Source organism: Nasonia vitripennis, chromosome 2, assembly GCF_009193385.2.
Source record: "Nasonia vitripennis strain AsymCx chromosome 2, Nvit_psr_1.1, whole genome shotgun sequence".
In the NCBI taxonomy this organism is placed as follows: Eukaryota; Metazoa; Arthropoda; class Insecta; order Hymenoptera; family Pteromalidae; genus Nasonia; species Nasonia vitripennis.
The window spans coordinates 6,915,400-6,942,980 of NC_045758.1; the positions used below are offsets into that span (position 1 = coordinate 6,915,400).

At 47.8% G+C, this 27,581-nt stretch overlaps 3 protein-coding genes across 41 annotated transcripts in view; 2 read left to right on the plus strand and 1 right to left on the minus strand.

The window, feature by feature from the left end:
• The window catches only part of LOC100123149 (protein alan shepard), a 55,087-nt gene extending 29,615 nt beyond the window's left edge, over positions 1–25,472 (minus strand). For 25 of the 37 annotated variants that reach the window (XM_032597042.1, XM_032597048.1, XM_031923003.2 and 22 more), the window contains exon 1: positions 2,008–3,546. In XM_032597042.1, coding sequence (XP_032452933.1) covers positions 2,008–2,067 — 60 coding nt within the window. In that variant the 5' untranslated portion in view covers positions 2,068–3,546. Of the gene's footprint in view, positions 1–2,007; positions 3,553–3,651; positions 3,844–25,351 lie in introns of those variants that run through there. The other 12 variants (XM_031922993.2, XM_031922998.2, XM_031922995.2 and 9 more) reach the window with 7 other exon arrangements.
• LOC100123163 (solute carrier family 23 member 2) lies at positions 401–27,575 on the plus strand. 2 transcript variants are annotated; one of them, XM_031922984.1, is made up of 13 exons: positions 401–687; positions 22,178–22,342; positions 22,745–22,902; positions 24,658–24,863; positions 24,959–25,085; positions 25,162–25,282; positions 25,341–25,596; positions 25,687–25,815; positions 25,891–26,049; positions 26,126–26,205; positions 26,281–26,422; positions 26,518–26,665; positions 26,773–27,575. In XM_031922984.1, the coding sequence occupies exons 1-13, from the start codon at positions 472–474 to the stop codon at positions 26,858–26,860; spliced, it is 1,995 nt and encodes a 664-aa protein (XP_031778844.1). In that variant the 5' UTR covers positions 401–471; the 3' UTR covers positions 26,861–27,575. The 2 variants fall into 2 exon arrangements, with proteins under 2 accessions (XP_031778844.1, XP_001606771.1); XM_001606721.6 differs by lacking the exon at positions 401–687 and adding an exon at positions 19,073–19,693.
• On the plus strand, positions 16,947–18,850 carry LOC100123156 (tRNA N(3)-methylcytidine methyltransferase METTL2). 2 transcript variants are annotated; one of them, XM_031923011.2, is made up of 6 exons: positions 16,947–17,299; positions 17,579–17,731; positions 17,824–18,135; positions 18,220–18,333; positions 18,410–18,582; positions 18,654–18,834. In XM_031923011.2, the coding sequence occupies exons 1-6, from the start codon at positions 17,190–17,192 to the stop codon at positions 18,662–18,664; spliced, it is 873 nt and encodes a 290-aa protein (XP_031778871.1). In that variant the 5' UTR covers positions 16,947–17,189; the 3' UTR covers positions 18,665–18,834. The 2 variants fall into 2 exon arrangements, with proteins under 2 accessions (XP_031778871.1, XP_001606764.1); XM_001606714.6 differs by having other exon boundaries at positions 17,134–17,299; positions 18,661–18,850.
• Positions 27,576–27,581: the final 6 nt, after the last annotated feature.

Below are 27,581 nucleotides of genomic sequence, written 5' to 3' on the forward strand. Positions count from 1 at the left end.
GGCCAGCGACAGAGAACGGAAGCCTTCGAAGGGCGTTGTCGATCGGTCGATTTTCTCGCGGCGCAAGAGAATAGCGCCGCGCGCGCGCGCGCTCGTTCTCTCTCTCACACACACACACGACCGGCAACTACGGAGGGCCGAATTCGCGTAGGTACCTCGAGGTCGCCGCGGCTGGATGTATACCGCCCGCTCGCGAGTACAGTGCGCGGGAGTAGGGAGAACTGCGCGCTCTCTGGCTACCGGTAACTGCTGCTGCTGCAGCTGCTGCAGCGCCGGCGTGTGCAGCGCGTGTACGCGCATGGCCCGCGGAGGATCGATAAGGTACGACGGAACGACTCCATTTTACACGGAGCTGCTACTGTCGTCCGCCTACTTGTTATATGTATATACGCCGGGGATTTTGAAACCGGAGTCAATGAGTGTCTTCGGCTGATTGTGCCTCTGCGGGTTGGGAACAGTCTCCTTTTGATCATGACTAGTTCAGAGACTCGCGTGGTTTTTCCACAAATCGCGCAGCTATGCATATCGTTCAATGAAACGACAGCGATGATCTCAGAGCGCAATTCGAAATTCCCGAGAACAGGCGGAGAAGTAAAACGAAGAATCTCTCCCGAGTCGTTTGTCACCGACAAGCTACGCCCGTGCTTTTTCCGAAGCTCGATCTTCGCAAGCTTATCGCAGCAGTGTGTAAGTATAAGTAAAGAGAAAAACAGTAGCTGTCGCGGATGTAGCTATCGAGAGGTTCGCCAGATAAGCGGAGTTTAATTGAATCTGCCGTAGTGTTGTACGGCACTCGGCTGTCGTGAGGCACTTGTCGCGAGTTCGAACAATCGAAAGCTTCGAATGCACGGAGCGAGAGAGAGAGAGAGAGAGAGAGAGAGAGCCGGCGACGCCAGAAATAGTCCGCGCTCTCGAGTGAGCAGCACCGCTGCTCTGCAGAACCGAGATGTACAAGGAGGAGGAGGAAGAGGAAGAAGAAGAAGAAGAAGCCGCCCAGCCGGCATCTGCAGCCGCCGCACGTGAAACGTTCCGCGTGTTTCCGCGACGGGCAGCCAGATGGTGCTTGTAAGCAGTTCGATAAAAAAATTGGCATTATTCCTCCCTCCCTCTTCGCCCGAGCTTCTCCCGACGAGGAGATAAGCCCGTGGAATACCTATACACCTACTCGAGGTACTTTTCCCTTCGCATCGATCGTCGCCGTCGCCGCCGCCGCGGAAAAACCTCGATCCGGATCCTCCTCCTGCCTGCAGTGCACACGTATACATCGAACGCGAGTGTGTCGAGGAGAGAAAGCCGCCGCCGCCGCCACCGGCGGAGCATGCGCCGAGACAGCGAGCGCTCCAACCTCGAATTCGCGCACGTCCATGGACCCCGAGCGAACTCTCCCACTCATTCGCACACACAGACACACACGGGCATCGAAAAATCTATACACGCGCAGAGGGACTCGCTGCGGCGGCGCTCTCGCGTCGATATAAGCCCCGAGTCTCTCCGATATAGCTGGATCGCGAAAATGCAGAGCGGGATGCACGTCGTGTGCGAGAAAGCGAAGTGCAGGAGAGATAGAGATAGAGATAGAGAGAAAGAAAGAAACGCAGCTCTATATAGGTATATACGCGGAGACGGGGAGCGAAAGACTGGGTGGGGCAGCAGACGCCCCGCGGCAAGCTGTCAAACTACGCCGGTTCCGCGAGAGAGCGAGATAGAGAGAGCGAGATAGAGAGAGAGAAATAGAGAGAGAGAGAGAGAGAGAGAGAGAGAGAGAGAGAGATTCCCCGCTGCAGCCGCCCCCATGACTCCGCGGCTCTATACTCGCTGCAAAAAAGCAGAGCCACTCTCGGGAAAGCTGCTCTCGGCGGCGCTCTCTCGCTTTCACATACTTCGGATGCGTCGCACTCGCGCACCAAGCACACTGCACACGGCGGCATAACCTAACGCCGTCGCCGTCGCCGTCGCCATCGCCATCGGGTACAACACTCGCTCTCGCGCGATAACGGCTCTACTCACCATCATTTTGTAATTGTTGAGCTTCCTTGGCGCGGCCACGTTCTCCATTCTCACGGACATCCTAGCGGCGTGCTCGTGTCACACGCACTGCACAAGTAGCGGCGGCCCGAGAGAGAGCGAGCGAGGGAGCTCGAGAGACGTACAGACGTCGTGCGCGCCGAGAGCTGTGCAGCCTGCGAGACCGAGAGAGAGCGAGCTGCACGAGACACGGCCTCTCTCTCTCTTGCTTGCTCACATATACACACACGCGCGCTCGCACACGGTCTCTCTCTCTCTCTCTCTATCTCTATCTCTCTCTCTCCTGCTTCTGCTGGCGAGCGTAGAGGGAGCGTGCGCGCCGCGCCGTCGCCGACGACGACGAGCAGAACTCTCTTTTATACGTGACTCTGTCCGTCCGTGTATGCGAATATGTGCGCGCAAGCGAGAGAGAGAGGAGCAGCAGCACTACACACACACGCGCGAGCGCGCGCAGACGCAGTGAGGAAGAGCTGCGAGTCGTCCGACCGTCCGTCTTTCTCTCTCTCTCTCTCTCTCTTTCTCTCTCGGAGATAATGATATGCGACGAGGAATCGCTCTGCTCGATGCTTTGGCGCTCCTCGGAGATGACGCGCACTATAGCTTGCGGCTGCTGCTGCACGTCGTCCGCTGTTTTTCGGAAAAATCGCTTGAGTCGCCGCGTTGTATACTAGCTAGTGTGCACCGCGCTCGCGCTCCGATTCGGATTTCGGAGCGCGAGCGGGGAGGAAATTAATTTCGCGGAGAGAGAGAGAGAGAGAGAGAGAGACAGACTAGGAGGGGGACAGAGAGGGCAAGGATACGCTGCCGCGAAGATGAGGTCGATCTCCCTCTCTCCGCGCGCTAGCGGCGAGTTTGCACTTGCGCGCACGGAGAGCAGCGAGCGACGCACTTTCACGGCGAGCCGGTACACACAGACACACACACACACACACACGTCTTGTGCTCTCGACTCCGTACGTCATCTTGCCTTGTGCCGGCATCGCACAAATGTCTTTTTATTTAGCTATAATAACAAGCGCACTCGTTCTTCTTTTTAGGAAAAGGATTTTCGGAGCGGATGAGCGCGAGACAAGGTGTGTGTCTGTGTGCATGGCAGCGTATAGCGGGAGAGAAAGAGAGAGAGAGAGAGAGAGAGAGAGAGAGAGAGAGAGAAAGAGGGCGACAGCGTTTAAGGGTGTGTCGCCCGGGCATATGTCTACCGATACTACTGCTCCTTCACGGATTTCGGAGCAGTCGCGGATAAAGCTCGTAAAGCGCAGTTCTTTCCGTCTTTCCCGCTGTATAGCCGCTGCAATCGCCACAAACTGACAAATACACACACGCCCGTATATTATAGTGAAAGAGACGGACTTACACCGAGAGAACTTTTCATTATTTTCTTTTCGATTCTCTGCCACACAGCTCAGCTGGAACTGTCTGCCAAACACCGACACACACACACGCCCACAGACGCAATCCACACAGTGTGTATCGGAGAGGAGACGGACGTGGATGCCAGAAGCGAGAGAGAGAGAGAGAGAGAGAGAGAGAGAGAGAGACAGAGAAAGATAGAGAGAGAGGGATAGTATAGCAACGCCGCCGCCGCCGCCCGGGCAAAGAAGCGATCGTCGACGCTGATGTACCTACCGATCGCCGCGTCGGAAGATCACACGCACATGAACCAACGACTCGACGCGACTTCAGACTAGCTCAACGACGGAAACAAATAACGCCGAGAGCGAGATATAGATGTATAATATTATTATACACACACACACGGAACTTGTGACCGGGGGATCAACGCGCGCTCGCGGCGTCTCCACTACACTCTCGAAGCGGAGGCACACGCGAAGTGAAAGAGAGACGGCCGCTGAGAGCCAGCCGACCGAGGGGGAGCGACCGAGACAGAGCGATGCATTCTATACGAACAGAGAGAGAGAGAGAGAGCGCGCGAGAAAGAGAGACAGATGGACGGAGGTGGGGGAAGGGTGCCGCCACCGTTCGGGTGGGGAAGCACTGCACGCAGGAGTGTACAAAGGAACTGTCAGAGCGATTTATAGATTGTAGAGAGAAAATTATGATAAGCGCTGAAGAAATCCGGCGATTTTCGAACTCGCGCTGAGCGAGTTGCATAGACGGGGACGAGGAAAAAGTCGCGCCGTCTACCATCTTGCGGTGTATTTCGCGAGCAGCGATGCAGGGGAAGGATGAAACGAGCGAGCCGGCCGGCAGGCGGCGCCAGCGCTCGCGCGCACGTTTCCCATACTCGCTGTGCAGCAGCCCGTCCGCCAACTGGTCGCGGGTATGGATTCGCGTGTCTGTCTGAGCGAGAGAGAGAGAGAGAGAGAGAGAGAGAGAGAGAGAGAGAGAGAGAGAGAGAGAGAGAGAGAGAGAGAGAGAGCCGGTGGGAGAGGGAGAGAGAAGTGCAAGCAACAGCCGCACCTGTCCACGCGCACCGCGTATACCTATACCTATATGGATACCCGTGCAGAGCGCGATGACGAGGAGAGTCGATTTTCTCGGCCTTTAAAGATCGGAAAATTTAAAGCGCCCCGAAGGGAAACGCAGATCACGATAGCTAACGGACATCGGGACGAAAGAATGCGTGGGAGCCGTGTGTGCAATTGGCATTTGTGGGAGGGAGAGAGAGCTTGTCGGGGTGGTGGTACCGTCGCAACCGGCGAAATTCCTAACGCGCGCCATGAGCTCCGAGCCGTCATTCCGGAGCTAATACGCGATGCCATTGAGGAAAACCGAATCGAGCTTCTGCGCAAGGCATTTCAGGATTTTTTTTCAGGATACACTCCCACTCGGATTTTCCGCACAATCGGAAACTATATATACATAGCGACTACACCCGCGCCCACGCGAAAGCTTTCGCATTTCGGGCGTGGGTCTTGCGGAGCAGAGCCGTCTATGCGGGGTGTGGGAGGAGGAGGTACGGGCGGGCGATAAGGAGCCGATCGATTTCTCGCGGGCTGTTTTGAGGAAGGTCATTGCGCTCTGCGCCGCGCCGCGCCGACGTTGCTTCATCCCTCCTTCGTTACAAAGCATAAGGCGCATCTCGGTGTATCCTCGCGGCGAGGGGATGAATTTTAACGCCGCGCAGCTGCCTTCTTAGGGGCTCGTTATTTTTGGCTTCGAAGGCACTCCTGAGCTCGCGTGTACACTCGCAGCTTCGAGAGCGGTTGCTTTAATGCACGGCATTACGCGGAGGAGGGGCCGATAATAGGGCCTATCGAATGCACGAGGGGATGCGATGCTCTATATCGAAATCGCTCTAAAGTGGGTCGAGTTTTAACTTACTTGCAGGAGCTTAGGCTAGGATATACAGTAGAGAGTGATTGCATTTTCGTAACTCACCTGAAACAGAAAAACAGAGCGAAAGGTTAGACAAATCGGTATAGTAGTGTAATATAAAATGGAATTGCATTCGCCGCGACAAATCCCAAAAGCTCTCGCGCTTGAGAGCCCGTAACAATAGCCTCGTCCATAATTCATCCTGCCGCGCAATAGACGTCGTCGTCGGCGTCGTGTACTCACTCCGAAAAAAGGCGCAGCAGACGGGCCACGAGACGCGACGATGGTAGTGACCCCGCGAGCGGGAAAGTTGTACGCACGAAAGTGCGGAGAGAAAAAAAGTTGCGAAAAGGGGATTATATACGAGTTAAATGCGGGCGGCCGAAATCGAGAGGAAGAGCCGCGGCGATTCGCCATGTCGGGAAACGAATCGAACAGTTTTTCAGGGAAACTCGAGAGAGAGAGAGAGATTTGGAATTCCTGGTGTGTGCCTATATATTACACTAACCCTCGGGACGGGGTCTTTGACCCTTATCCAGCGTAGATGGATTGGCGCGCTTGATTTATGGAATTTCGATGCGAGAGCCAATGGAATTCGTTTCGAAGCTAATTAACGAAAATTTTAATTAAGGTTTGTGTGAGCCGAGAGTATTGCGACGCGACCTTAATGATTTCTCGGAGAGGCAATTTACAAGCTCGCGACTCTCGACGCCCTGACTTCTTTCTAAATTTAAAGCGCGAGGCTTGTCATTTCAGTGAAGTGCGGCTTGTCCCAACTTTTTGTGTAGGGGAATCTTCGTTCGGGACAAAGAGCGAATTCATTTCGATCCTATGTACGCTTTTAGCCTGGCGAAATCCGTTACAGGATTCGGCGCCACAGATTTCAGGATAGCCGGGCTTATATTGAAAAATTGTCGCTTCAAGCTGATGCGTATGCTTTTTTCCGCCCCCGTCAACCGATACTCTCGAGTTGGCAATCCTCGCCCCGTCGGTGAAAGAGTTGTGCGCACTCGAGAACTTTCATTTTTTTCGATGCGTGGGTGCGTGGTAGAGTCGTCGTTGCATATTGCGGGAACTCTGTCGAGGGCGGATAAACATTTTCGCGCGTAGGTGGGCAACTTTTTTGCGGCTCGTTGGGCTTTGCGGGGGCAGTTTGCATCTCTATACTGTATGACTACGTCTATTGTTGAAATTCTGCGAAAAGCTGAGCTCGTCAGAACGGATAAACGATACGTTTTTCGAAATATCAATTATTTAGACATTACTGCTTATCGTTCACTACTTACAGTCACTGTCTCTCTGACGCACGAGGAGCATCATAAGCATAAATATTGACGGTAAAAATTATCTTAAGAAGCCGCATAATCGTAATTACTCAGGGACATAATAAAGGAGCTGATTTGAAAGTCTGGAAACAAGCATGCGAGAGATCAAAGCAATGTGCAGCCTCAGCCTCGCTACGGCACGTCGGATGACTAATCCCGCGCAGCGTAAACCTCGGATCAGCGGCGGCGATGACTCAGATCGGTAACACAAAGAACTTGCGCGCATTTCGCTTGCTGCACGGAAATTCCACGGCACAAATAAGATTATCGTGTGTTGAACGGGCCTTATCAGATTTTGACGGAAACGTATTCGTCGCTGTTTGCGTCTGGACAGTGTCTGGATATTTTGCGAGAGTAGCGCAATTGTCGTGATTCATGGAGTTATTTGCGCGCGTTTGCTCGAATTCACCGATCCTGAGATGTTTTACATCGAACTTTAACAAAACAATGGATCTTCTAGGAAAACGAATTGTTATCAAGAGCCTCGAGGAGCGTAACTTTTTTATCAAAGCTCGCTCAGCGAATTTCCACGTTAGATCGAGTTAGCGAACTTTTCAACGCGAAGCGCATTCGTCTTCCGAGAATTGTGAACCCGTGCGTTACATTACAGAGAAATGTTATTCTTATAACGGTATGATAAAGTACAATTTAACGAAGTGCTCGCGTATAACTGTCGATAAATTAGCCAGCATTTTGCGTGTCTGAAGCACATCTCGAGCCGTACGCGGGGGCAGCTCGCGTGTCACCGCGTATAACCATAACTCTTCTCTGCGGCGCTAGGAGTGAAACGTGAGAAAATAAGCGCGAAAAAAGGTGCGAGAGGATCGGCGCTTTGTTTTGACCGATGCCATTGCTGGCATATAGCCGTGTTCTCGCGTGTCTCGCTTCGCTAAAGCGGTATATATACGCCCGCGCCCGGCCGACGTGGACGGGGTCAAGGCCGTTGGCCTCGCGTTCGTTCCTTTTCTTCACTCGCGGCCGATTGACGCCCTCGCCGCAGGCGCTTTTCCCCCTCGCACGTATACACTCTTTTCGTCACGGCCGAACATCGATCTTCTTTTTGAACGTTGACGAGGATCTATTATATAGGGTCATGGATAGTCACTCGGTTTTTTCCAGTCGATTCGTGACTTCGCACAGAATGCAATCCCGCAAGCTCAACCCAACAGCCCGAATAAACCATCCGCCTATCGGATCCATCAACGTATCATCGACCCAATCGACGGAATAAGGGAAGAACTCTGGCACTGTCCAGTCGGTTCGCTCTCAGCAGCAACGAAGCAGTCCGTTATACTTACAGCAGAGCTGCGCGCAGAGGCAGAAAGTCAAGGCCGCGCGGTCAATTGCCTTGCCTCTCTTTCTCGCTCGCGCGCCGTATAAATAGATACTATCCTTTACACTCGCGAAAGAGCTCTCTCTCTCTCTCTCTCTCTCTCTCTCTCTCTCTCTCTCTCTCTCTCTCTCTCTCTCTCTCTCTCCTACTCGCACGCACGCGGACGCTTGCTTATACCTATACTCGCGCACGCTGCACTTTTATCGCGCTAGAGAGCGCACATGCATATGCATGGGCCGATCGAATCGGGACGAGTTTTCGCACGATTAACGGAAACCGGAGTCGCTTTTTTCTTGTACGCATCTGTACGTGCCTGCACTGTGTAGAGGGGCCTGATCGAGCTTGCGGTTGGCAGAACTGATGCCCGTCGCGTTGGAATGCATCGCTCGAGCCGGCGACAGATAAGGATTGTCAGAGAAATAGAAAGAGGTGGATATTCTTTTCTGAGACTGTGCAGTGTCTTTTTATCGAGGAGGATTAGAAGCGCTTCGCGATTGGTCGATGCCGGAGATAACGAGGTTATCGAGCGTTGACGCTTTCTCCTGAGAAATCGATCGATGAATTCGCAAAGTTGCAACTTTTAAATTAATGAAATTCTTGAGCACTCGACTGCGAGCGAATTACAAACTGAGAATATCTTTAATTACGAAGAATAACGAAAAAACTGCGCGACAATAGGATCATTTGCAAACACTTATTCTGAAAAAAAGCAACCACTCGAGCGCTCGTAATCAAGAGAGAGAGAGAGAGAGAGAGAGAGAGAGAGCTTTCATTCTGGAAACAATTAAGCTTTTTCAAAAAAGACTCGAGGACCTGCTAACCGATCTTCTTGAGCGTGCACTTAAGTGCCTCTAAATCTCGGGCTTTTCAGCTAAAGTGCACAGCTGCGCCGTCTTTCGCTTCGTATAATCGAGTTAACTATTTTGTTAATTTGATGAAAGCTGTTTCTCCAGACTCTACCACTTCACTTGGAGCAATCGGAAGTCCTCAGAGTAACGAAATAAAAAAGGTTAATTCCCAAGCAATTTAAATCATCTTGCAGAGGATGTCTCAATCGAGTCCTTTTCCCTCGATCAAGCCGACCGTCCTCTCGTCTCCTCGCATTCCTTAATCGCCTGCACCTGTGTGCCACCCAACCTATCAGCGCCTCGAACTATCCATCACACTGTCGTTCAGCGAACGGAAAACGGGTGATCGCACCTCCGCACAGATAAAACAGCTGCTGAACTGATGCGACGAGAAGAAAACAGTGTATTTTCAGAGTCGACTTTTCCGCGGGCATCTTATAGCGCACGATAGCGAAGCGAGGAAAAAGTTAACATTCCAGGCGCGCGCGAAACGGGGCGGAGTCCTGCCTATGCGCGACATGCAGCGATGATCGGAAGGTGCGAATGTATGCGCGCACATACCGGGAGAGCTTACTGTCGTCCTCGCGACTGGTTCGCGCGGCGCATCCTGCGAATCTCGTTATGTATAGGCTTCTGCGCGCAAAAATAACGCTATCATGTCTATTTATAAGTTGACTCTGTGGATTCTTATTGAATGAATCTCTCGAACGCGAGATAGAATTACGCGTGTACTCACACCCCGCACAGAATACGCGTACACGGTGTTCTACGGCGCAAAAGGGCTGATGCCGTGTACGATGAGTAGAGGCAGGAGCACTCGTCTATAATGGCACTGAAATGGGGTCTTTCACCGAGTCGCGTATACGCCGCAAGTGCGCCGCGCACACGTCGATCTATACATGTATATGCCACCTGCGATCCACGCATACACGAGAGTCTCGAACGCTTCTGGGAGTATGAGCGGCATCGAGGAGGGAGAGACGGAAGCTTGCGTGACAATAGCTATCGATAGTTTGTTTTAACACAATTATGACCCGACGACGAGGTTGCGCTGCAGGCATACCTTCCCTACCTCTATACACGCGTCCTTTGATGCGACGTGTGTTCCCAGTTGCTGCATCCGGAGGCGATGTATCGCCGAGGTGAAATACTATGCTGCTGCATCAGAGGGAAAATTCGCGATACAGTGGGATTAGCGCGCAGATGATTCGATCGGTACACGCCTACGCGTTTTAAAGTTAGTTCTTATAATATTTGCTTCGCCCAGAATAGCAGCGTAAAAGTTGATGTAAAATGGAATTTGGAAGCGACGGAAGCAGTGGGGAGTAAACACACCTGGCAAAAATATTTAGAGCTTCGGCTCTATGAAGGAAATGACATTTCCGCACAAAAGCCGCCCTTGGATAAGATGTAAATCCTCGAGTATACACGTCGGAGAGACGAAGACTCGCGACTCTCGCCGTGGAGCGGGACATCTCTCTCTCTCTCTCTCTCTCTCTCTCTCTCTCTGGAATGCTTATTGATCTGCGCCACTGGCCTATGGCGAGGCGAAATCGGAGCGGGAGATTTCCAATTTCCACTGGATTTTCCGTAAACACACCCTGTTTTCGCTCGAAATTTTCAATATTTTTACGTACACACCCGAGCGGAGAGAATATTCGCATCGGTTTTACTCGATCGGGAATCGGGTATAAATAAACATGGCAGAGTGCACTCCGATGATGCGTATAAGGATAAATTACAGAGAATTGCTTTTATATTTCCATTACGACGGGGGACAGCTTGAGTGCTCCAGTTAACAAACTTTATACAACTCTGTCGATACAGGCATACGTCGAAAAATCTATGAAATTTGATGCAAAGTGCACAGCTCTAACGCCAAGTAATAGTCTTCAAATTAACTCTGTAATGGGTCTAAAACGTTCGATTTATTGCCGAACGAGCTTATAATCACCGCTAATCACACGTCGCGTTCTGTGTGTGTGTGCGTGAAAAAGGGTTACGCTACATTACACAGCGTACGCGGCTAATTACACCCTTCGCGTAGCAGGAAGCCGCAGTTATGAGCGCTTTCGGCGTCGAGGAGTCAAATTTTGCCCGGCCCTCTCCTCTTCGATCAGCGAGAGAAAAAAGCGCCCGCGTCGATTCATAAAAAATCTTCGAGGATCCAAGGGCGATTCGATCAACCTGTCGCCATGGGGTGCAGCGCACTCACACATCTCACGGAGCGCGAATGCTGGCGGGCAGAGATCGATAGAGCGCGGAAAAAGGCTCGGGTATATATATATATATATATATATATATAAGAGTAAACGTCCGGCGTTTACCGTGCGCGCACAGGGTCCTCGAAAGAGAGAGCGCCGGCAGCGAACGGGGAGTAAAAAAAGGGAGAGAGAGAAAAAGGAGAGCTATGGCAACGCCGAACGAGTCCAGAAGCGCGTCAGCCTGGGCGTCCTGGAGTAGAACGTCGAGGTCATCGCCCGAACGATCTTTGGGTTTCCACCACCAGTAGCAGCACCGCCACCACCACCACTACCGCCAGGGCAGTACCACCCCTGCAACGCCGGTGCTGTGCGTACACCGAGAGACGTATACACGTATATATAGCATATAGACAGTCAGGGTTATATATATATATAGCGCAAGGGGTGGGATATCTCTTCGGCGCTGCTGCTGCTGCGAACTTGGACCGATCGACCGCGGGCCGCGAGAGAGTTTCGCCCTTTTTCGAGTCTCGTTGTCGCGCTCTCCGCGTGTCTGCGTGTACATAATTGGCATTGTATCGAACATTTATATCAAAGGTGGTATACTAGCTTGTTGCTGAATTGACTACCATACATGATTTATTGCATGCTCAAGACGCAAGCTCCGAGTAATGTCTGCATCGAATCATACTGCAGACTGCAGAGCAAACTCGAATCGTCAATGAAGCACTAGCTACTATAGTAGTAGTAGTGGTGGTGGTAGTACAACCCCGAGCGCCAATCACTGGGCGCAGTAATTGCTCCGCCGGTAATCTCGGCCTGTTCTCAGCAACGAACTCGAAGATTTAGCAACTGTGCAACGCCACAGTGCCCCCCCCCCCCTCTCTCTCTTTCTCTCTCTGTCCCGATCATCGCCTCTGCACCGATATATCCTCAGTTTGTTAAATTCACAGTTCCTCGCGTTATAACGAGCTTGCAGCTCCGTGCAGTAGTCGCAATTGGATAATCTCCGCAGTCTAATAGGATTATCTTTTATTATTTGCTAATGCTCGCTGTTCTTAGCTTTGGATTATGAATGCCGCTCGGTATACGAAGCTTATGGTCTACACAGAATGTAAAGTTCAACTCACAAGAAAAATGAGAAGAAGAAACCTCGCCGACCTTGAAACTACAGTCTGCGTACACAGTAGAGGCCTCTCCTCGTCATCATCCTCGGAGACAGAAAAAGGACCAAGAGAGCGCGCGCGCGCGCGAGGGGGGAGGGCGCAAAAATAGACCAGAAAGTTGACGCGTTGAGAAAGCAGGTCTCGTCGAGCACCTGCATCCGCACGTAGGCTCTTGAATCGCTAAAGCCCAAAGGGTGAGACACCCTCTCTATTTTTCTAGACAACCGTGGCCCCGTATCCACCTGTTCGTGCGCACCTTATTCCGCGGACGTATAATGGAAAGCCGACTACTGCGGCGACGCGTACACCTGTACAATAGAAAAGAGAGAAAGAAAGCCGGGGCGCGGTGTGTCAAGCGCGATAAGGTTCCCCGGGATTGACCTTTTCTAGTCCGACGACAAGAGAACAGCCTCGGGGCTGTTGCTGCGCGCACGCGACCCGCCGCCAGAGATTCGAGGCGTTGATTTTCGGGATCCAACCGATTAACGACGCGCGACTCGCTTATCTCCGAAAACACAAGCCGAGAGGAATTGAATCTTCAAAGAAGCGACTGACTGTAAGTATACACTAACTCATATGCGTATACCTACACGGGAAATACGGCAGAGCAGACTGCGCAGACAGACGAGCGAGAGTAGAGATAATAGAAAAAGGCCTGTCGCTTCGAAAATGTAAAACGCGAAAGTAAGACAAACGAGGAGCAGCGCGAGAGCTCGGCACGGGAAAGAGCAAGGACCGCAGCAGCGGCGGCGGCGGCAGACACACCGACACAGAGAGCGCAACGCCGCATCAGAGCGTGTACGCGCGAGCGAGAGAGACGGGGAAAATAGAAGGCAGAGAGAGAGAGAGAGAGAGAGAGAGAGAGCTCGCGCGCGAGCAAGGGCGGAGTCCTCTTTCGGGGGCAAAAGCGACCCTCGCCGTGCGCGTATACGTAACTTTCTCTCTCTCTCTCTCTCACTTGCTTACGCGCGCGCGCGAGAGAGAGAGAGAGAGAGAGAGAGAGAGATCCAAAAGGGGGAGAGACGGCAGACTCTACACGTTATTGAGCGGGTATTTCCCACAAAGCGCAGACGAGGGCAACCACCCCGTAACCAAGCGCCGCAACGCGCGCGCCTTCCTTGCCTGCGCTACCTACCCTCTCTCTTATGCTCTCCGTCGACGCGCGGGCCGCCGGCGCGCTCTTTTTTTCGTTATTTTTTTCTCCTTACACGCACTACGTTAGCCTTTTTGTTTGTTTACGGCCACGTATCCTCGCATGGTTTTTCCGATTTGTTTGCTCGCGCGCGGGGAACCTGGCTTTTTTTCCTTACTCCTCGGGGGTGCGTGCGGTTTGTCTTGTACAATGGCCGATACATGCACGCATATATGGGGAAATTTTGCGAATATCGATTGCAACGCGAAGGTGAAATCGCCAGGCTGACCAACTTTTTCGCTGCTGTAATCCATCTTTTGATATCATGCAGTCCGCGGCTACTCTAGCTCGCGCGTTAATTATTCAAGCTCCCGGATGTGTTTTAGTCGTCGGTTCGCAGTAGTAAGAGTTTTCGCGTTAATCCGCTAGTCGATCTTTTTTTTTCGTCTCGACTCCGCTCGCTGATGGCACTTCCAGTTGAAATATTAATTCGTTAATTACGCCCGTCCGTCTGTCACAGCCTTCCTGAAGCTGCCTCGGCCAATTCATCAAAACTTTACTCGGGAAGATCGGCGCGAATGATCGAATGATGGCTCAATAACGGAATCGTGATGTGTAGTCTAGTGCACCCTGCTGTTGCGAATCTTGGGGCGATGCCCATACAATCTCGCTTCACAGAACGAGTCTTGCAAGTGGTAACGCCGGCGAAAAGAAAAAAGTCCCTGCATCATTGAGGTAGGTCTCGGCTATATATGCGGGCTTGGAGTTAACAAAAGTTATCCTGACAATTTTCGCTCGCTCGCACATACATAAACTTTTATCCGCAACTCCGCAGCGGCCATCGCATAATTATCGCGTTTAATCTCATTAAACTGCGCAGCAGCGGCATTATACTTATACTCCAGCGAGACCCAGCGAATAAATTGTCGCGAGAGGAACGACAGCGCTCATATACTCGTACACGCCGCGAGCCTGGGCTATTTTTCGCGAGTTCAACGACCTCGCGCGGGATCCTGCATCGCTCTAAATTTGACGCTTTGAGCTCGCGGCGAAATCGAACAGGTCGTCGGATTTATTCAGCTCCTCGTAAACGCCGCACACCACTACTCTTCCGTCCGTCGACTTTGTAATTATAGCCCGAGAGAGCGATGATCGATTCAAGCCGGGCCCGATTACCCGGTCACTACCCCCGCGGCATTCGGTCACGTGTGCGCAGGTGAGAGACAGAAGCTGCAGCTATCGCGACTGCTGAACATTTCACGGAATCGATGATGCAGCCGCTTATTTAATCAACGAGGATCGAAGCCTGTGAATTTCAGTGGAAATTTTCTCGCGGTAGGTATAATGGAGAGGTTCGATATCGATTGAAAAAATGACCGGTGTAGTCTCCCAGACGATTCGCTCCTTATTACGCTCCCAATCAGCCGCATCGATATCAACTGTTCCTCGGGAACCGCGACTCGGAAATTCATCCCCGTTACAACAGACCCACGGGGGAGAAAGGGAGAGAGCAAGAGCTAAAGGATACGCACTCGTCATCGACTCTGGCGTCTGCTGCCGCGTTGAAAATCGATAACTTCCTCCCGCCCGTCACATCCTCGCAAAATTGCACACGCACAGACGTCACGTACATTATATAACTGCAGGAGCGCGAAATCTCGCGCGCGCCAAGAAGAAAGGAAAGGCGTATCGATTTCTCCCTGAGGGAGAGCGGCGTAGCAGCAGGATCGCAGCCGCCCACGAGCTACTGCACTGACGCAATTCGTCCAACGGCTGCAGCGGTAACAGCCATTTCCTCGAGGCTGTACTGCACCCTTCCGAGCGTCGTCTGCCTTTTGCTCTCTCTCTCTGCGCTGTGTTCTTTCGTTATATACCGATGCTAATTATAGAAAGAAGTTTTCGGAGCAGAGATGCCACCGCTGCTGCGTATTAGCCGAGTTTCCGGAACTGGGCTCTCTGCTGGAGGTAATGTGCAGACTTGGGGGATAATTTTGAAACTCGGGGAGAAAACGAGATTTTTTTTTATTCCGACTAGCTGCGGCGTATAAAGAGCCTCGAGTGACGCCCAAACGCTTCCTCCCATTCGCGCTCTCTTTTTCATTTTCCTACTCCTGCTATTTTACATCAGCCGTCCCTTCCAGCTGCCTGTCACACGAGCTCTATACCTCCAGCACTTACAATTAGCCGACGTGTTCGCCTCTCGGCTCTATACGATGTGTATTGTCGCGGCGTCGAAAAATCATCCCAAAACTCCTCCGAAATAATATTCCAGTCCGTCGCAGCTTCCCTCGTATATACGCGGGATAACGATTCAATATATCCGTATCTTTCAATAAACGCACGTCCATCCGTCTTGTCCGCGCAACTGTCTCCGCGTCCATTTTGCCCAACTGCAGCCTCGATTATTCTCTCGTCCCTCTTGTATTCGTGCCCGTGCATTTTGATGCTGCTCCTTCGCGCATCCTGCTCGCGCTTTTTGCGCTCTCTCATCGGCGTGCACCTTTCGTTACTCTCTGTCTCCGTCTCGCTTGTGTATATATAATATATGAGCCGAGCGAAAGGTCGTTGATCCGAAAGCTGCGCAAGTTTGCGTCGAAAAGCAGCCGGTTCCCGCTTCGATTAGACTCTCCTGTATGTCTGTGTGTTCGATGAGGATAGAACGTGTATTATTCTCTTTCGCTTCGCGTGAGGGAAATTGAAAGGGCAGCCGGTTCTGTTTTACAAAGCCTGCGTGTGTGTATTTTTGTTTCCTTTCATTCGACTGAATACATACAACGTATAAGGGCTGCGATTCGCCCTTTTCATTTCTCCCACTCTTTGATATTTTTTTTTTTGCACGGGGGTTGGTCACTTTCGACGAGAAGGAGCGCTGCGTGGAAGCCGGAAGCCAATTATAACTATGTAGCCATATGCATGCAACGCTAAAATTGTCGTTAATCCGCGACAAGCATAAGCGGTTCAAAGACTTACTTAACCGAGCGTCTCTCCCGATATCGACGTCAGTCCGTCAGTCAGCGTGCAGTCTCTCCCTCTCCCTCTCTCTCTCTCTCTCTTTTCCTGTATCCGCTCACCCTATATAGCAGTTGGACAAGAGCGTATACAGCACACGAGCCTCTCGATATCTATATCTCCGTCTTTTTCTCTCTGTGTATAGGTGTGTGTGCGCGGGGGCGAATTACACGCACCGGCGGAAATCCCCTTTCGGCGACTCCCGCGCGCCTTTCGACGGGCAACCGAACGAGCGGCCGACTGTAAATCGCGAGAGGCCGGCAGGCGTAGGTCGGATAGCGCAAGAGAGAACCGCGAGCCTCTATGCGCGCGCGCATCTGCATACGGGACTCGCTGCAGCTCGCTATGCACTTCAAGGCGTGTCTGACGTAGGATTTTTCTAAGACTGCTTATGCCCCTGGCTTGGACTATGAGCGGAGATTGTTTTTTTGAAATTGTTTTTTTATGCAGTGCTTGGCACTTATTGAGAGATCAACATGCACGTGGATATATATAAGCCTTAGCGATACAAAGAAAGATTTTATGAAAAGTACTCCGGATGAGATACGCTTGATGTTTAACGCCTGTAGCTATACACTGTCATTATTCACAGACAAAGCGCAAATTGCAAAAATTTACGCTCGTTATACAATGTTAATTCATCGATCGTATCGGTCGCGAGAGATGCTTAGAATTCATTGTTTTTTCGAAATAATCATCTATTATTAGAAAATTGTATTCGAATATTCGAATCCAACTTTTGTACATACAGCACTGTAAAACTGCCTTTACACCCGCGGAGCGGAGTCCAGCTATGCGGTGGCCGGCGCTGGCAGCGCGGCAAAACACGTGCGTTCAGAGTTGACGCGAGCTCCTGCCATCGATCGTTATGGCAGAGTCAACGGAGGACGTCGGCGCCGAGGAGTCGACGAGCAAAAGGCCACAGTTTGGAAATAGGACCCTAGACCACAAGGACAACGTGTTCCGGCACAATGCTTGGTAATAGCTGGGCTTTTCACCAAGTTCAACGACCAACGGGCTAACCTAACCTCAAAACTTGAAGTTTGTTGTTTATGTTTTTGTTGGGCAGTGAATTTTTTTCACTCGCACGAGTTTCTTTTTTCTCGCCGAGCGGTGATTCACGTTTCAACTTCTGCTGATCAGCTTTACAGTGTTTTATAATTCTTGTGAATTGCATAACTATACCAGTGTTTATGTTTGCTATAAAATGTCTACTGAATGCAAGCGCTTGGTTTGGTAAATGAATAATCATTGCAGGGACAACGTGGTTTGGGACAAGGAGCAGGAAGAAACAGCCCAGCGCAAAGTTGAAGAAAACTCAAAAGTATCCGCTTCAGCAGAGGAAATAGCCAAGTACGAGGATGAGGCAGACAAGTTTTGGGATAAATTCTATGGAATCCACCAAAACAGGTTGGTTAATAACTCATTAGAACAAGTGCTGCTAGCCAATTAGCACTGTTGCTTTAATAATGTCCTGAAACTAATTAACACTTCAATTAAAGGTTTTTTAAGGATAGACATTGGCTATTCACCGAGTTTCCAGAATTAGCACGTAATGCCGTTAAACAAGACAAAGAGAGACCTCTGAGGGTTTTGCCAGAGTCGCAAAGTGGCAGTGCTGACCAAGAAAGCAATTCAATGGACAACAGCATGGAGCCTGCGCGTAGAATTTTTGAAATAGGCTGTGGCGTGGGCAACACTGTGTTTCCTTTGCTATTATACAACAATGATCCAGAATTATTTGTTTATTGCTGTGACTTTTCATCAGCAGCCATTGAGATATTGCAAAAAAGCAAAGAATATGATACAAAAAGGTAATGCAAGCTATTAGATTTACAGAGCAGTAAAGTTATGTAAAAGTCATTCAATAAACTTATATAAAAATTGTTTTTGTAAAGGTGTAAGGCATTCGTACTTGATGCAACACTAGAGGACTGGAATCCACCATTCGAGGAAAACAGTTTGGACATAATTATTTTAATTTTTGTGCTTTCAGCCATACATCCAGAAAAGTATGCAAATTATATGACAATTTTATTCAATTTGATTATTGTCAATGATGATTAAACGGTTTGCATTACATTGTAGAATGCAGCATGTGGTCAAGCAAATACACAGATATTTGAAACCAGGAGGTTTGGTTCTGTTCCGCGACTACGGCAGATACGATTTGGCGCAATTGAGATTTAAAAAAGGTCGCTGCCTAGCGGAGAATTTCTACGTGAGAGGCGACGGAACGCGAGTATACTTTTTCACGCAAGGTATGTTATCAGAACCTATTAGTATCCAATTTCGGCAGTCAGTTTCGAAAGTACTAATGACTTTTCACGAGATTGCAGATGACGTTAGAGAATTGTTTACTAACTGCGGATTCAGCGAAGTCCAGAATCTCGTTGACAGAAGACTGCAAGTGAACCGCAGCAGACAATTGCAAATGTACAGAGTCTGGGTGCAGTGTAAATATCGAAAATTACCCGACACATAAAAACTGACATATGCATTTTACATTAAAATGTATACTATTTTATACTCAAGCATTTCATTTCGTTTTCCACACAATATCTCGCGAAAAACGACCGTCGTTCAATTAGAACTATTTCGTGCAAAGATAAATAAACAAGAAAAAAAGAACTGACGTAACACATGCCTATACCCGAAGTTTTAAGAATGTATCACTCAAAACAAGCCTAAGCTGGCGTTCCACGCGCGGGCGCATAAGGATATAGCAGCCGGATAGAGAGCCGCGGCAGCGTCAACAAAGGAATAAAAGTCGAAGCGTCGCGAGTTTATACGACTAATTGAAATATATAGAAAGGCGTGAGTTATACACACTGGGCGTCTGCCGGAGAGCAAGAAAGAGAGGGAGAGAAGAGACTCGAGGGAAGCCGGGTATATAAGAAGTAGATGGCGATGTCGGAAGATTACCCGCGAGAGCGTCTAGCGAAGCTCTTCGGTTATATTAGCCGCGTGATCGCGCGCCCGCTCAACAGTAGCGATCGACTTGCGCTGATTGGGCTATCGGCTCGGCTTCCGCACGCAGTCTTATATATTATCATCTACCGCGTACTACCGGTGCGGTCCGCTAAACTCGCACCTTTTGCGATCGAGAGAGACGCTTTTTCTCTCCCGCCTGTTTTTATACAATTGTACTCACTGGGAGATAATAAACAGAAGCAAATATCGATACGATTCGTCCGTTTGTTTGGAATATTTATTCAGTGCTGAACAAGTGAGGGTGATTTTATCGTCTTTTTCCACGGGTATACAAATACGCACGTCAACACCTCTGCAGCGTTTTTCAATATATGAATAACAGACAGACGCTTTCTAGCCATGGCTGACGATAACAACGCCGTGCAGCTCACAAGTGTGGTAAGTTCAATGTGATGCGTCGTATATTTTATACAGTATAGTATATATAAATGTTTGTACCTACTGAAAAAATGTTGTTCGTACATACGCCCTGAAACATTTTTGAAGCAAAATATGACATTTATCGTATAATACTCGAGGGCCCTCGAAAGCGATTCAAAAAGACTAACGTATCTTAAGCTTGTGTTTTGATGAGGCGAGAGTTTGGGGCATGGGTGGAAAATTAACACACAATAGCCGGTATAAAGTATTTTTGTTCGAGGTATTATGGTTTCAACTCTATGTGATATGCACACGTTGTGGTCATACTGCAAGAAAGGGTTGTAACATGTTAATAATACGCGGTTACGTCTTTTAAATTGCACAATTTTTCGAGTCAGACGACAAGCGATAGTACACCGAATGTTCAATTTTTGCTGAATACACTTTTAGGTAACATTTTGTGAGAGTTGCATTTTACGATATTGCCGAAGCTTGTATACGAAAAAAAGCACATTCCAGTGAATTCAGCGAAGTTCTTCCGCTAGATTAATGTATATTTCATGATATCCAAGCAGCGTTATAGGAGACAACCGCTCTTACGTTACCACGAGTTTCATTCTCGGAAACGCAGTATCTACACACGATTGAAATGAATATATGCTTCTTATATAGCAGTTTTTTTTTTCATTCTTCGCAACAATAACTGTCACGATTGGGCGAGATTGGGAGCAAAAACTGGAGGAGAACTTGGAAAGCAAATAAATTTTGCAATGACCACTCGATTTTACTGATTCCGTACGATCGTCAGGGATAAAAAATCTTGGAAACGATTCGTACTGCATTGAATTAGAATCTAATTAAATTCGAATTGTCTTTCGGTATCATGGCATCGTGTGAAAACACTACGGATATACCTACAAGTATATATTAATGTCTATGATAATTCATTAATTAACTATTAATGAAATCGTAGATCACGTAGAAAGTAGTATTTGTCACGGCGGATTATAAATGTTATTGACACGTCGAATTACAAATTTGGCTGAGTACATACTCTTTTTTATTCAAATTGAGCACTTGAACTCTATAACTGTCATCGTTGAACTATTTGACGAACGTAAAGTTTGTACTGCGTGCAAGCTACTTTAAAGTAAAGCGTCAATTGTAAATCATAAATTATTAATGATAAATTGAACAATTGATCGTTCTAGTGAAATAAAGCAATTGCGAGGACTATACGATAATCGTAAGGCATAAATCGCAATAATCTATTGAAATTGGGATGATGCAATAATGCATACGTAATCCTAATTCTAGCTCAATTTAATCTTTACGACGCCGGGCCTTTTTAAATTGAATGCACGAAATATTTACTCGATGACATTCGTTTCGAGAAATCATAAACTTTTTATATCCCCTCTTAGTGTGACTTAAATTCCTCATGAAAAATTTACCACTACTCAGTCATTACGTTATGTGCAGAATTTTTCGCGGACCCATTGCCGATAACCAAAAGTGCAATCATCGCTAATCAAGTCGCTAAACTGAGTGTAAGCCCTACTGTTAATAATCGCGATTCTATTAGTCAAGTACAAGGTCGCCTCTGTTCATCTACACTGATGTGTACACACACACACATCCAAGTAACGTAGATGGTGTCAGCAATCCAATTATGCTCTCTCTCTCTCTCTCTCTCTCTCTCTCTCTCTCTCTCTCTCTCTCTCTCTCTCTCTCTCTCTCTCTCTCTCTCTATCTATCTGCCTTACAGCGACCTTGATTAGTTCGCAAGTCAATATTATCGAAAGTTTGCTTTAATTAATAAAAACTCGTCCGAGGTGTACCGTAGGTCGTGGTATATGGTGTGCAACGAGTTCTTCAATCGACCTTTTTTTTCGACCTCGATCGCGTTTCTTATTCGCGTAAATATAATTTATTGGTTTGCGCAGTATATGACGCAGTTGCAATTGGGTGTGTTCGGATTTTTGTGAATAGTCACATAGCTAGTATATAGTGCGCATTTACTAAACGCTCTTCTCCTTTCATAAGATTTCGATCACTCGCGAGGACCTGTTGCGAAGAGTGGCTCACTAAGCTGGTTTTTTCTTCGCTTTATTATGCGGCTCGTTATATCGCAATTATTGAATGAGGAACATATTTTTTTCTAAATAGCATCACGTGCTTCAATTCGGGATACTGCGTGTAATCGACAGCGAATTAATTCGACAATCGGTATAGGATACTAAATTTAAAATCGAGCAATTCATACAAAACGTAAGTCTTTCCACGGTGGCTAATACGCTAGCATAATTCTGGATTGTATTCGCGATTTCATAATTTTCCCAAAATTAGCGACGATTAATGCTAATTCTGCTTCCTAAAAAAAGGTAAAATGAGATAACCAGTGCGCTCGATTGTGTGCAAAAAAGTATCTCGCAATAATTAAGCTTACATCAATCATCGCGCGCATAATGAAGTGTACCCACGATTACGTTATGTTTTCAGAGCGTCCAGGAAAATTCACCTTCCAATCAACAAAACGGCCAGAATGTCCCAACTAACAACAACGACGACAAAGGCACAAAAATGGTGGAAAGACAAAAGCCGGACATAACTTATGGAATAGACGACATACCACCATGGTATCTCTGTTTGTTCATGGCACTGCAGGTATGCTTTAGAAACACATGTTTACACACTGCACACATTCTTCGACAAAACTTGAGACGCATATCGTATAAGGGAAAAAAAGCTCGAGGAATTCGACGGCTTTGTTTGATAAGTTGATTGCATGAAATAAATCAATTTAGCAAAAAAGAATCGTCGCTCACGTGGCATTACCTAAATCGTTACCGTGAATAGAACGTTACGAAAGCTTTTTACAGCCCCCGCTGTAAAACTGAAAGCTGAATTTTTGTGCGCGGAGTGCGCTCGAATCGCTTCTATATCGTCAATAAAACCTATACCCGATTATTCTCACATCCGGGCTTAACGATTTTTTCGACTACACGCTAGCGTACGATGAAACAAAGCTCTTTTATTGGCGGGCTTTAACGATGCATGGCTTTTCAGCACTACCTAACAATGATCGGCGCCATCGTCTCGATACCGTTCATCCTGACACCAGCTTTGTGCATGGCCGAGGATGATCCGGCTCGAAGTCACATCATCTCGACCATGATCCTCGTCACGGGCATCGTCACCTTCATCCAAGCAACAGTCGGCTGCAGGTACGAGCCCTTATCTCATCGTTCCCTATCACCCCTTTGACTTAGCCGTCGCATTAACGAGTTCACGTGCGGCTACGCGACGTTCGACCAAGGCGCATAAGATTTTTTGTATATCAAAAACACCGATTCGTTCGACGCCGCTGTCTGATGTTTGTATCAGGATCGAGGTGGAGCCATGTGAACGACAGGGATAGTTGCGTAAGAGCGTCCAGCTCGGAAAAGAACGCGTATTTGCTCTGCCTTTTTTTTGTTCGAAATCTGCTATTCAGCTGCGCGCCGAGATAAGACCACTGCGCTCGAAACGATGAGATTATTCGGATTTCGAGCAATTCGTGAGGCGACGAAATATTTTAAGCGCGAGCGAGCGAGCTGCGTAATCGATTTCACGCCGTGGAAACGTCTTCTTCGTTCAAAATTCATATTTGTGTTGAATCAGCTGGAGATGATTTCGTAATTAAGCGTAACATTTACCAAGCGCGCGATAAAAGCGAAGCTTGCTCTATTTAACGGGTTTTCGTGTCACTTAAAGGCTTTGCTATCGAATTCACGCGGGCTATAATTTTACGTGTGCAGATTCGAACGAAAAATCGACTATTTATCACAGTCAAGCGCGTAGTTTTCGGTATCTATATATGGATTCTCGTTGACATTCGCCTGTGAAATACACTGGCGTCCAACGGACCTCATGAATTCCGAGCTATTTAAACTGTCGATTAGAACCAATTTTCAAGAGTAACGGCATAAAATTGTCTTGTCCTCGCAACAATTACATTCTAACGAATACGTAGCTAAAATAACAATGAATTCTTTTATCAAAAAGCAGCCGCTCTATACGAATGTTAACAAAACAGTCAAAGTCTTTAACCGGTGCATCCCGAAGCGACTTGTATACCGCATTTGTCCGTTAGCCAAATAACGCGAGTAAAATTAGAACCATCCGGCTTGAAAGACGCGAAAGATACCGCGTCGCGTCGCACACAGCTATTCTTTTCCACTTGTATAATATGCAGCATCGATCGGGCATTCGCGTATCCGTCAAAGCCTCTCCGACGAAGTCGATAAAAAAGGAGAGATAAGCAGGCGATAGATGCATTAATTCACAGAGGCGCGAGGCGCGCCTGAGAGAGAGATACGATACAATGCAAATTATCGATTCGCTATCGGGCGTGCGAAATTGATGGCAGAGAGCGACTCTTGCGATGCGCGAATTTCCATTAGAGTCCTTAGAGATATAGGTTCTATAGAGACGTTTTTAGAAGGGCGTTAATAATCGAGTTGGAGACTGCGGATAGACTGTTTCGCGGTGCTAATGGCTGCGCGGAGCTGTATAGATAATAAATGTTTTAAGGACGAAACGTGCATGCGCGACGGGATAACGATGCATCGTTAAACGACTCGCCGCGCGTCGTAAACTTCGGCTAAGATCGATTCGAGAGGAGAAAAAAACGAAGCAGCGGTAATTGTCGGATTGTAATAAACTGCACAACGATTTTTCAGAGAAGAAAAGTTACTTCGTCGGGGATCGGTTTTCTCTGTGTAGACGACCCGAGTCGCTGCTTTTTTCTGGACGGCTATTTGCATAGACGGCGATTGATGAACGGCGATAACGAGCTAATTGGATTGCTAATGAGACATTTGTATGATGAGCTTCGAATTATTAGATTTTAATGAACGCGAACGTCTATGCTGACGTCGCATGTAGGTGCGCTTGGATTTCACATATTTACTGATTTATCGAATTGATATCCTTCGCAGACTTCCTTTAGTGCAAGGAGGCACGATATCGTTTCTGGTGCCGACTCTCGCCATTTTAAATCTTCCTGAATGGAAGTGCCCGGAGGCCTCGGTTTTAAATGCCAAGTCGCACGATGAGAGGACCGAAATGTGGCAGATAAGAATGAGGGAACTCTCAGGCGCTATCGCAGTTTCTGCGCTCTTCCAAGTTGTCGTCGGCTATTGCGGTAATTCATTGCGACGCTTTCATTTAGTGCGGTATTATATAGAGCGTGAATGATGAAAAACGTCAATTCCTGAAACAATCTATTCATTGATGCAGGTGTTATTGGATACATACTAAAATACGTCACCCCCCTAACAATTGTACCAACTGTTTCTTTGGTCGGACTGTCACTCTTTGAGAATGCAGCGGAAACTGCTTCTAAACATTGGGGTATAGCAGCGGGGTAAGTTCTCCACTGAAACTGCAAGCTATTGGGTATTGATTTACAATTTTTTCTGAATTCATACTTTTGTTTAAAGGACCATAATTATGCTGACGCTATATTCGCAAGTTCTAGTAAATGTTAAAGTGCCAATAGTAGTGTACAGAAAAGGTGAAGGCTTCAAAGTCATTTGGTTTGCCCTCTTTAAACTATTCCCGGTAAGCGCAATACCCACAATTGAGTATGAGGTATGATTGAAACTATGAAATTTTGTAGGTTCTACTTGCCATTGTTGTCATGTGGATAATTTGTGCCATCTTGACTGCTACGGATGCGTTACCAGAAGGTCATCCAGGAAGAACAGATACCAAAATAAAGATTATAGAAGATTCTCCGTGGTTCAGGGTTCCTTATCCTGGACAATGGGGTACACCAACTGTGACACTATCTGGAGTACTTGGGATGCTTGCAGGTGTATTGGCATGTACAGTTGAGTCCATCAGTTATTATCCAACGGTTTCAAGAATGTGTGGTAACTGTCAATTGAAATGAATTAACTTTAGTATCAAGTTCTTTTATTGCAAGTCACAAATTCATTGATTATTTGAAATTACTTTTATAGGAGCCCCACCACCACCACTTCATGCTATCAATCGAGGAATTGGTTTTGAGGGACTTGGCACAGTATTAGCTGGACTTTGGGGCAGTGGAAACGGTACTAATACTTTTGGAGAAAATGTGGGAACCATAGGTAAAGATGACTCGTAAGAATAATCAATTGCCCAATAAGAGTATCAACTATTAAAACTTGAATTTTTGCTAATAGGAGTGACTAAAGTTGGAAGTCGCAGAGTAATACAGTGGGCTTGTGTACTTATGATACTTCAAGGAATAATCAGTAAATTTGGAGCAATATTTATTATTATTCCTGATCCGATTGTTGGTGGAATATTTTGTGTGATGTTTGGACTTATTTCTGCTTTTGGTAAGCATAGAACTTATGGTATCATAAAGTCTTATCATAAACGATTATAAAATAAGATAATTTTTAATATTAACAGGTTTCTCTGCGCTTCAGTACATCGATTTAAACTCTGCACGTAATTTATACATTCTTGGTTTCTCTGTTTTCTTCCCATTGGTACGTACTATCATTTGTTTCAAAATACTTTTCTATCACAAAATAAAATTCACAAGATCGTTCAATCGTGCACAGGTACTGTCAAAATGGATGATCGCAAATTCTAACGCTATACAAACTGGTAATGAAGTAGTCGATAGCGTGCTTACTGTTTTGCTAAGCACAACGATTCTTGTTGGCGGTGGCCTAGGATGTTTCTTAGATAATGTTATACCAGGTACGGATGTAAATTTTAAACAGCTAGTTTTTTGCATCTGTCAAAAGTACGTCTCAACCCTACTGTAATTAATCCAAAAACTACGACCCTTACAGGCACAGACGAGGAACGCGGTCTCAAGGCTTGGGCAACGCAGATGGAGCTGAACTTCGACGCAGCCGAAGATGACTGCGTCGATGACGGAAAAACCGAGTACGAGTACAACACCTTCGACCTGCCATTCGGCATGAGCCTATTGAGACGGTAAGCCAACGCGTCCCTTTTAATCGTCAAAGCCAAGGCCGTCGCGAGCGTCTCGAGCGCATAACCCGAATTCGTCGACGTAGACTTATTATACTATCATTATTCAGGTGGAAGTGGACATCTTACTTACCATTCTCGCCGACCTACAAGCCGAGGCCATTTTTGTGCGGACGACGGGAGAAGAAGAGCAATTAAAGAGACGAGAGACGCTGCAGGCTCAGCCCAGCCGTACACGCACACACACTCGTAGTTTCTTCTTGTGCTGCTGCTCTCGCAGGATTAGCCGATCATTCACCCCCCGGCGGCGACTCGACGCTGTGCTGCGCTTCCTTCCTCTCTCTCTCTCTCGCTCTCTTTCAGCGGCCGGTGATGCTTCGTTTCGTGTCTCACCTATGGCCACGGTTTGCGCAGGGGAAGCGTTTTATATATACCTATATTTCGATCTTCTCCTCTTGCGGGCGGGGGATAGGTATATATAGCAGCAGGAGAACGCCGGTCTTGCGGAGGAGGACGATTTGAAACTGGACAAATCTAGCTCCGTACTGATGATGCAGATGCAGTCCTGTCCACGACGACGATAATACCGACCCGATGATGCACCGCCATATTCCCTCGGACGAGCTTTGCTCGCGCTGCGAAAGGGGACGCCAACAGTCGAGTCTCGAGCTGTGCGCCGCGCCCCCGCATATGATTTTATTAGCTTTGTTTTGCTATTTTTACAGTTTCGGACGCCGATGATTGTTTTTTTAAGTGTTGCTCATGCGCATTTGTAAATAAATAGAGGAGAAATATTTCTCCTCAAAGTTTAGGTAGAATAATTAATCGTTATCTTGACTGTTGATTCGTTTTAGAAAAATTATGATTGTGAAATTTTATTATATGTTATATTAGAATTGAATTAAAAAAAAAACAAAAA

Bases quoted from the DNA above. Each gene is read 5' to 3' on its own strand.
- LOC100123156 (XM_001606714.6), top strand. From the start codon at position 17,190: ATGGCAGAGTCAACGGAGGACGTCGGCGCCGAGGAGTCGACGAGCAAA. The intron at 17,732-17,823 runs GTTGGTTAATAA...CTTCAATTAAAG, and splicing joins TATGGAATCCACCAAAACAG to GTTTTTTAAGGATAGACATT. The intron at 18,334-18,409 runs GTATGCAAATTA...ATTACATTGTAG, and splicing joins TCAGCCATACATCCAGAAAA to AATGCAGCATGTGGTCAAGC.
- LOC100123163 (XM_031922984.1), top strand. From the start codon at position 472: ATGACTAGTTCAGAGACTCGCGTGGTTTTTCCACAAATCGCGCAGCTA. The intron at 25,086-25,161 runs GTAAGTTCTCCA...TTTTGTTTAAAG, and splicing joins CATTGGGGTATAGCAGCGGG to GACCATAATTATGCTGACGC. The intron at 25,597-25,686 runs GTAACTGTCAAT...TTACTTTTATAG, and splicing joins AACGGTTTCAAGAATGTGTG to GAGCCCCACCACCACCACTT.